Here is a 9,623-nt window from a genome sequence, read left to right as displayed (position 1 = left end):
ATATCAGGGATGTGCATCTAAAAAAGAAAGGGAAACCACACTTGAACAAAAGCACTGCTTTGATGCTGAGTGCCGGCAGTTTGCAAAACCGAGCAGAGAACTTGTGTACGCCAGGGTTTGAGCTACCGTGAAAATGTGTGTGTCTTTATGCCAAGTTTAGGTTTCATACATCGCGATTTGAGTGTGGAAACAGGCTTATGCAACATTTTTGTGGGTATGCACCGTTTATATATGAGGCCCCTGGAGAAGTGGGACTTACAGGAGGGCAGTGACAAACCTGTAGTAAATTAGAAGGCAGCACTTATCTTTCATACTTCAGATAGAAAACCAGAAGCTACCCAAGAGACTTGGCCCTTTGAAGGCTACTGACATGTCATCCATTTAGTGGTACCTTGGGGTCACTAGAAGGAATTCTAGCTTGGCATCCTTGTAACATAATCACAGAAGACCAGACCACAGAAATGGGCCTGGGAATGCATTTAAAAGACACTTTACTATATGAACTAATTGGTGTTAGAAATAGACATTGGGGTAAAAACTTACTAGCGGGCATTGGCAATGTGGCACATTAATTAAGAATCCCTGGGGAAAAAAAGCTAGAATCAAAAGTCAATATAACCCATTCAAGAATTTCAGACTAAGGCAGGATTTTCTTCACTTTGTAAGATTGTATAATGCTATTGAAGGAGTTCTGTGAAGTAAATTCTAGTTGACTGATAGCTCAGGAGTTCATACCTGGTACACAAAAGTTATAATAATGCTCACAGCCTGCATGGGCTATATGGCAAGGTTTTTTTTGGCTCAGGACCTCTGGTTCAAATTCTGTTAGTATAAAGTTTTGAAATGTGTGTGCTTTTATTCCAGGAAATCCTTGTTTTCATTCTACACCCCAAAGTCCTGCACAGTGATAGTAACTGACCCAGTGGGCAAAGTGTGCCCTGCAATAGACAGGTGATCCAAAAAGTGCTGGTTCCTTCCTTGTGCTTGATAATGCCTAGACTATTATTTATTGGATTAAGCATGTTTTACAAAGTGAAGATAGATTAAATGCAGATTAAGTTACCTTAACAACAGACTCAGCTTTTTAGGAGGATATAAGTATGAGATTAATAGGCATCTGAGGGCAATCTCAATAGTGAGCAGATTGGGTCATTCAGTAAACTTATTTTTAAAATCTACTGGCATCAAGCAAAATTTCATGTAAATAAATTCAATAATGTAATGTTGCACAACTATATAATGTCAGCTGTGACATTGGACTGAATGACACATCTTACCTATCATGTGTAACCTTTCATATTTGGCATAGCATGTCAGCCAAGTTTGACTAGCATAGTTGGACAGGCCTCATGGATATCACCTAAAATGTAAGAAGAAGAAAGAAGAGAAACTTACATAGTCAGCATATCGGAATACTCAGCATCTATTGTGCTTGCTGCTATAATATACAAAGAGACTGGCAACATGTTGCATCTTCTTTGACACATGCAAGTAAGAATTTCACTGTAGTCTGTACACATGACAATAATGACCTTATAAACATATAAATCTTTAAAGAGGTTAGTTTAATTAGGACTATATGACACCAGACCTGGAAGGTTTCATCTGTGGGTATATATAGTGGAGCATGTCATCCTGTGATACCCATATCAACATAAGAAATAAATGTCAATGACTTACCTTAAAATATATCGTAGTAGAGCAGGATCATTTACCAATGCTTACATTCAACAACTTGGGGCGTAAAGATTACATGTGACGCAGTGATTTGTGCTTCTGCCTTCCAGCTTCAGATTACTAGGTACAAATCCTGAGCTTGGACACTACACGTGTGGAAAGTTCTTTCCATGGTTGAACAGGTATTTCTTTGGATACGTTGCTGTTACTCCCACTTCCCAAAAATGTTTGTATTAAGCACAATTGAGGACTTTCAGTTGGTCCTGACTGAGTGAATACATGAGAACAGAAGACATTTGACAAATGAGAGGAGACCATTCAGTCCATCAGGTTCATGTGTTTAGCTAGTAGCCAATATCTCATCCAGATATTTCCTGAAGATTGTCAAAGTTTCTGCTACAACTACATGTCTTGGTAGCCGGCTCCATAGTCCCACAACTGTTTGCATAAAGAAGTGCTTCTTGGCTTAAATTCACTTTCTCTTAATTTCTACTGGTGTCCTAGGCTGCTTCCTGTAGGACAGCGTCTCACATTTTAGATTTATAATTGACGATGCCTTTCCTCATGTATAGCATTTTGCACTTTTCTACATTAAACTGCATTTTCTAAGTGTTTGCTCAGTTTTGAAGCTTGTCTGAGTCAATTGAATTGTTTTTGCTGCCTTTTCTTTGTCAAATTTTAGTATCAACTACACATTTCACAAGTTTATTAACTATACCGAAATCAATGTCATTAATATAAATCAGAAAGGCTAATGGTCCAAGGACAGACCACTGGGGAACTCTTCTGATGACCTCACTCCATGTAGGATATTCTTCTCTTATCTGCACTCTTTGTCTCCTTCTGGTTATTCATCTTGAGATCCAGTTTTTTAAGGTTGCCTCTAATGCATATAGCTTCTAGTTACAGAATTAATCTTTGGTATAAGACTGTGTCAAAGGCTTTTTACTATGTTGCTGTGTTTGTGTGTGTGAGCTTGCTCTGCATTACATTAATGTCCATCCTAAAGCTGCTTCACACATTGCACCTATTTCTGCCTGAAAAAAAGCACTGGCTTCCCAAATAATGGATGGAGGAGGATCGGAAATGTATATAGCAAAGGTCAGTGGAGAAATGCTAGGCACAATCCTGCATCACAAATAAGATTTCATTTGGCATAATGTAATAAAAACTCTGAATAGCAAAGATCAATAAATGTAATAGTTATTTAACAAAACGCAAGGAAAGTGAAAAAAATGCAAAATCTAAAAACTTCGCATGATCTTACTGTAAATGGCAGCAGGTGGCAGTATAATCACCCGTTTTTGTTTCTTCCACTAGAACCACAAAATCTTAGGAACTTAGTTTCAGTGTTCGCTGTTACCAAGTCGGCATATTTTGGTGTAACAACAATTTGGAATGATTTGTATGTGTTCCTGCGCCCGATGATTGTAAAGCGCCTGTTTCAAGTCTACACTTGGTACGATTTCGTAAAATTTACTACAGATCGTTGTCATTGTGATATGTTGTTTGATAAACAAATATGATGTATAATAAACAAAGCGACAATTAAAAACGAATTTGATGTTAACCTTGGATAGAACGGGCCTGTTATTCACGTGCCATTAGACAGTAAACACTCCCTAGGTGTTGATTTTTATCTTAAATTAAGTAATAAAATACGATTGAAAAGCGACAGAATTTTCAAATCCTCTGTGCTTCCGCATCGTTTGACAGTTGTTGAGGATGTGTGTTTTACGTTTTCTGCAATTTTGACTTTTGTGAGTTTAATTTTCAGAAGTAACGCTACTACATAAACTTCACGTGAAAAGTAATTGACAGAGTCGCATGTGCAGATCGGGTGACTAGGCTGGACACAACTTGAACTCCATTCTATTCTAAAACTCGTTAAATCCAGTCCTAGTCAAACTAGCGCAGCACCTGACTTTTAAATTATGAAGTTTGATTGATTGTTCCTTATCGTAATTCAATTATTTTAGAACCTAAGAAATATGAGAAACCAAGAGGAGACCTTTCAGTCCATTACTTCCGCTTGTTTAGCTAATTTCTACGCAGTCCTAGTATCTCATCTTAAAGGTTGTCCAGGTTTCTACCTCTTGTTCCTATTTTGTTACTGGTTGATTCGTTAACAGGATTTGCGAGTCTAATGCAAATTTTTTTAAAGATTTAAAAATTTATATAGTAGAATCAAAACACTGGTTTTATAAAACAAATACACTTCTATTGATTTTAGTAGCATTAATATAACATATTTATTATTTCACTATTTTTAGTTATCTCAACCCACAGTTAACCCATCTGTTATCTCAACCCACTTTGTGTTACTCAAGGTTTTGAGGACTTGCTCTGCGCCATACGATGCAGGACTGGAGGCCAGTCAGGTACAAGTCACGTTCACACACGCCTGAAATCGAATTGACCCATCGTATGTATTATATTATTTTTGCATTTTTCTCTTTTCATTTATTGTAATTTTTTTTCCTGTAGGGAATCCTCTATGCACAGCCACCTGGGATAATTTCATTGTGAGCTTCCCTTGCTTCAAAGATGAGTGGCTCCAAACCAGACATCTTGTGGTCTCCACATCACGTGGATCGCTACGTGATTTGTGATTCTGAGCTCAGCTTATATCGCATTGAGTCTGTTGGGAGTTCTGAAGCAAAGGCAGGAGCTCTTAGACTTTCTGAAGAAACTGCAGCAACACTTTTGGCAATTAATTCTGACACACCGTATATGAAATGTGTGGCCTGGTATCCCAAACCAGAACCAGAATGCTTGCTTGCAGTTGGTCAGGCCAACGGCAGAGTTGTGCTTACTAGCCTTGGACAGAGTCATAATTCAAAATGTAAAGATTTAATGGGGAAAGAGTTTGTTCCGAAGCACGCGCGACAGTGTAACACCTTGGCATGGAACCCAGTAGAGAGTAATTGGCTGGCTGCCGGACTGGATAAACACAGAGCAGATTTTTCTGTGTTAATATGGGACATTAGCAGTAAGTTCACTTTAGAAACTTCAGTTACAGCAGAGAAGATCCGTCTTTCAGCTGGTGATACAGATAGTAATTTAGTGGTGACCAAGCCCCTTTATGAACTGGGTCAAAATGACGCTTGCCTTTCACTTTGTTGGCTACCTAGGGATCAAAAATTGCTGCTTGCGGGAATGCACCGCAATTTAGCTATTTTTGATCTGAGAAACACCAGCCAGAAAATGTTTGTGAACACAAAAGCCATTCAAGGGGTGACTGTTGATCCTCATTTTCATGACCGTGTGGCTTCATTTTTTGAAGGGCAAGTGGCAATTTGGGATCTTCGAAAATTTGAAAAGCCAGTGTTGACATTAACTGAGCAACCAAAACCTTTAACCAAGGTTGCGTGGTGCCCTACCAGAACTGGTTTACTAGCTACTTTAACTAGAGATAGCAATGTAATACGATTGTATGATATGCAGCACACACCTACTCCAATTGGGGATGAAACTGAGCCCACTATCATAGAGAGAAGTGTGCAACCTTGTGAAAACTACCTTGCTTCATTTGCTTGGCATCCGTCAAGCCAAAACCGCATGGTTGTGGTAACACCAAATCGTTCAATGGTAGACTTTACTGTGTTTGAGCGCATCTCGTTTGCCTGGAGTTCCACAACCTCACTCATGTGGGCCTGTGGAAGACATCTGTATGAGTGCACTGAAGAAGCCGGGGTGAGCTCTACAGAGAAGGATATTTCCACCAAAATGAGAGATAGAGCTCTTTCTCGATACGGTCATGACACTGAGCAAGTCTGGAAGAACCACCTGTTAGCAGGAGGTGATGACTCACAACTCAAGTCCCTCTGGTATACCTTACATTATATCCTTTACATGTATGTGCTGGTGTCATTTAATGTTGAATATTTACACAATAAATGCTCTTTAGGTAGGAGGGAAAGAAATCAGTGTTTCAGTGCTTAGGTTACCACTGGTGATTGGAAAATGTGGAATTTCGTCAATATGTATATTACCTTCTGCCTACGTCTTTTTTCCCTATGTACTCAATAGTCAAAGTTGGACTGAGTCAAACTGTTTTTCTTAGAAAAAAAATGAAGTAAACCTGATTAATGTTGTCGTTTTAGAGATTAATATAATTTCTCATACAACAATTAGCTGCTCAAATATTAGATGAACAGACAGATGAATTATAATTTCACATATTAAAAAGCAGAATACCAAGCAAATATTTATTCCAACTAAGAAAAGGATGATGGTTTTTAAGTTAGTATATTAAATGCGTTAGACTTTGTTTAATTTACTGTTTAACATCCATCCATCCATTTTCCAACCTGCTGAATCCGAACACAGGGTCATGGGGGGTCTGCTGGAGCCAATCCCAGCCAACACAGGGCACAAGGCAGGGAACCAATCCTGGGCAGGGTGCCAACCCACCGCAGGACACACACAAACACACCCACACACCAAGCACACACTAGGGCCAATTTTTTTAGAATCACCAATCCACCTATTAACATGTAAAGGTGTTTTCTGTTTTCAGTGTTGTGTTGAGGGTGTTGTTTTGTAGCATATCTGGCCTGAAAGGTCTGCTTTTGTAAAGTCTAAGGTAAGCATGTGTAACTTAGACTAAATAGTTGTTTAGCTGAAGAATTACTTTCTTGTGAAGCAAGTGTCACCTTAAACTCTTGTAATTAGTTGTAATAGTAATATTGAAACAAACGGCTTGTTATTATTAATTCAGAGTGATACTTCTGTAGGAGCATGGATAAGAACAATTGAATTGCTTTACTAACATGACACGATGATTTCAAAGCACATACTCCTCGCGTTCAGAATGAGATTATGTGTAGAACTTGAACTTGAAAAGAATGTGTTTTTTTTTTTTGGACATTGTTGCATTTATCATTTTAATTTTCCTATACGAGTAATACTTATGAAACAATATACAGAAGATTTGGAGCAAAAACCTCTTGGGAACAAGCATCCAATTGTCTACTCTGGAATTAAAAACATTGTGAAGTCAGGTTCAGGTAAGAAGTCACTTTAAACATCTCTATAAAATGTGTATTTTGGTTTTGTTCCATTATGCATTATGATTCTTTGAGTAGCATTTTGTTTTAATGAAGAGTTTCATATCGATCCACCCATTTTCTCAACCTGCTCTTTCCATTTCAGGGTCACAGGGAGCTGAGGCCTACACAGCAGCATTGGGTGCAAGGCAGGTACCAACCCTGAGTGGGACACCAGTCCCTTGCAGGGCACATTCATGCCCATACCCACACTCACCCTCACTCATACTCCACCAGTTTGCAATAGCCAGTTTACCTGAAATGTTAATTTTTTCTGATATGGGAAGAAACTGGAGTATCTAGAGAAATGTCTTGTGACTTCGGAAGCACGTGTAGACTTTACAGAAGTTATGGCTAGTTTAAGAACTGAGTGTAGGTCCCTGGAATTCTGAGCCTAAATTACCCATCACTGTGCCTGTTTGTCTAAGGCTTTAGTATAAATAAAAATGTAATTGTCATACATGTGTGATTACTATTACTTTATCACTTAGTTCATTTTTCTTTGAGCCTCACCAAAAAGGTGTTATTTGATATGTATTTTTGAGAATAATCCTCTACCCTTTGAGCTTAATATACTTTGTTATATGTATGGTTTTGAGACCATATTAGTTATAATAGTAAACAAAAGAGAGCAGTAGCTCAACTGGTGTGCTGACGTTTATATAACAGGCCATGTTACTGAGTGACTGTGATATGTATGTATTCAAATAGTCCATGCATATGTATATGTGTTACATACGCACACACACATACACACTTTTTAAAATATATTTCTAAGATTGTTGAATCTTGTAAGATTGGTAAATCAGCCAAGTCCAACTATAGCATCATAGCACAGGCAAATGAGGGCAATTTCAGCAGGTAGTCTGACTATTTGTCCATTATTGGTAACACTGCGTTTACTCAAAGGTGTACTAAGGCCTATGAAAGGGCACAAATCTGAGAAAGAAAATGGGAGGACTAAAAAGCAGCAGCTGTAGTAAGGGTATGCTATGCTACATCTTCAGTCTCTTACCTTTATATTAAAAGCTAAGACTATTAGATCCTCTCTAATATTGGCAGTTAGACAATTCATAGTTTCGTGGCCCAGAGGTAAAGGCTCTGCTAGCTACAGCGGTTATACAGTGCATCTGGAAAGTATTCACAACGCATCACTTTTTCCACATTTTGTTATGTTCCAGCCTTATTCCAAAATGGATTAAATTCATTTTTTTTCCTCATAATTCTACTCACAACACCCCATAATGACAACGTGAAAAAAGTTTACTTGAGGTTTTTGCAAATTTATTAAAAATAAAAAACATTGAGAAAGCACATGTACATAAGTATTCACAGCATTTGCCATGAAGCTCAAAATTGAGCTCGGGTGCATCCTGTTTCCCCTGATCATCCTTGAGATGTTTCTGCAACTTAATTGGAGTCCACCTGTGATAAATACAGTTGATTGGATATGATTTGGAAAGGCACACACCTGTCTATATAAGGTCCCACAGTTCACAGCCTTTGCCATGAAGCTCAAAATTGAGCTCAGGTGCATCCTGTTTCCCCTGATCATCCTTGAGATGTTTCTGCAGCTTAATTGGAGTCCACCTGTGGTAAATACAGTTGATTGGACATGATTTGGAAAGGCACATACCGGTCTATATAAGGTCCCACAGTTGACAGTTCATATCAGAGCACAAACCAAGCATGAAGTCAAAGGAATTGTCTGTAGACCTCCGAGACAGGATTGTCTCGAGGCACAAATCTAGGGAAGGTTACAGAAAAATTTCTGCTGCTTTGAAGGTCCCAATGAGCACAGTGGCCTCCATCATCTGTAAGTGGAAGAAGTTCGAAACCACCAGGACTCTTCCTAGAGCTATCCTGCCATCTAAACTGAGCGATCGGGGGAGAAGGGCCTTAGTCAGAGAGGTGACCAAGAACCCGATGGTCACTCTGTCAGAGCTCCAGAGGTCCTCTGTGGAGAGAAGATAACCTTCCAGAAGGACAACCATCTCTGCAGCAATCCACCAATCAGGCCTGTATGGTAGAGTGGCCAGACAGAAGCCACTCCTTAGTAAAAGGCACATGGCAGTCCGCCTGGAGTTTGCCAAAAGGCACCTGAAGGACTCTCGGATCATGAGAAAGAAAATTCTCTGGTCTGATGAAACAAAGATTGAACTCTTTGGTGTGAATGCCAGGCGTCACGTTTGGAGGAAACCAGGCACCGCTCATCACCAGGCCAATACCATCCCTACAGTGAAGCATGGTGGTGGCAGCATCATGCTGTGGGGATGTTTTTCAGCGGCAGGAACTGGAAGACTAGTCAGGATAAAGGGAAAGATGACTGCAGCAATGTACAGAGACATCCTGGATGAAAACCTGCTCCAGAGCGCTCTTGACCTCAAACTGGGGCGACGGTTCATCTTTCAGCAGGACAACGACCCTAAGCACACAGCCAAGATATCAAAGGAGTGGCTTCAGGACAACTCTGTGAATGTCCTTGAGTGGCCCAGCCAGAGCCCAGACTTGAATCCGATTGAACATCTCTGGAGAGATCTTAAAATGGCTGTGCACCGACGCTTCCCATCCAACCTGATGGAGTTTGAGAGGTGCTGCAAAGAGGAATGGGCGAAACTGGCCAAGGATAGGTGTGCCAAGCTTGTGGCATCATATTCAAAAAGACTTGAGGCTGTAATTGCTGCCAAAGGTGCATCGACAAAGTATTGAGCGAAGGCTGTGAATACTTATGTACATGTGATTTCTCAGTTTTTTTATTTTTAATAAATTTGCAAAAACCTCAAGTAAACTTTTTTCACGTTATCATTATGGGGTGTTGTGTGTAGAAGTCTGAGGAAAAAAAAATGAATTTAATCCATTTTGGAATAAGGCTGTAACATACCAAAATGTGGAAAA

General features: G+C 39.4%; 1 protein-coding gene across 1 annotated transcript in view; it reads left to right on the top strand.

The window, feature by feature from the left end:
- Positions 1-3,043: 3,043 nt before the first annotated feature.
- mios (missing oocyte, meiosis regulator, homolog (Drosophila)) overlaps positions 3,044-9,623 on the top strand; it is a 33,954-nt gene continuing 27,374 nt past the window's right edge. The window contains exons 1-3 of the mRNA XM_028817044.2: positions 3,044-3,136; positions 4,165-5,521; positions 6,591-6,689. Coding sequence (XP_028672877.1) covers positions 4,225-5,521; positions 6,591-6,689 — 1,396 coding nt within the window. The 5' untranslated portion in view covers positions 3,044-3,136; positions 4,165-4,224. The remainder of the gene's footprint in view (positions 3,137-4,164; positions 5,522-6,590; positions 6,690-9,623) is intronic.

Source organism: Erpetoichthys calabaricus, chromosome 13, assembly GCF_900747795.2.
Source record: "Erpetoichthys calabaricus chromosome 13, fErpCal1.3, whole genome shotgun sequence".
NCBI lineage: Eukaryota > Metazoa > Chordata > Cladistia > Polypteriformes > Polypteridae > Erpetoichthys > Erpetoichthys calabaricus.
This window is presented reverse-complemented; position numbering and strand designations above follow the sequence as displayed.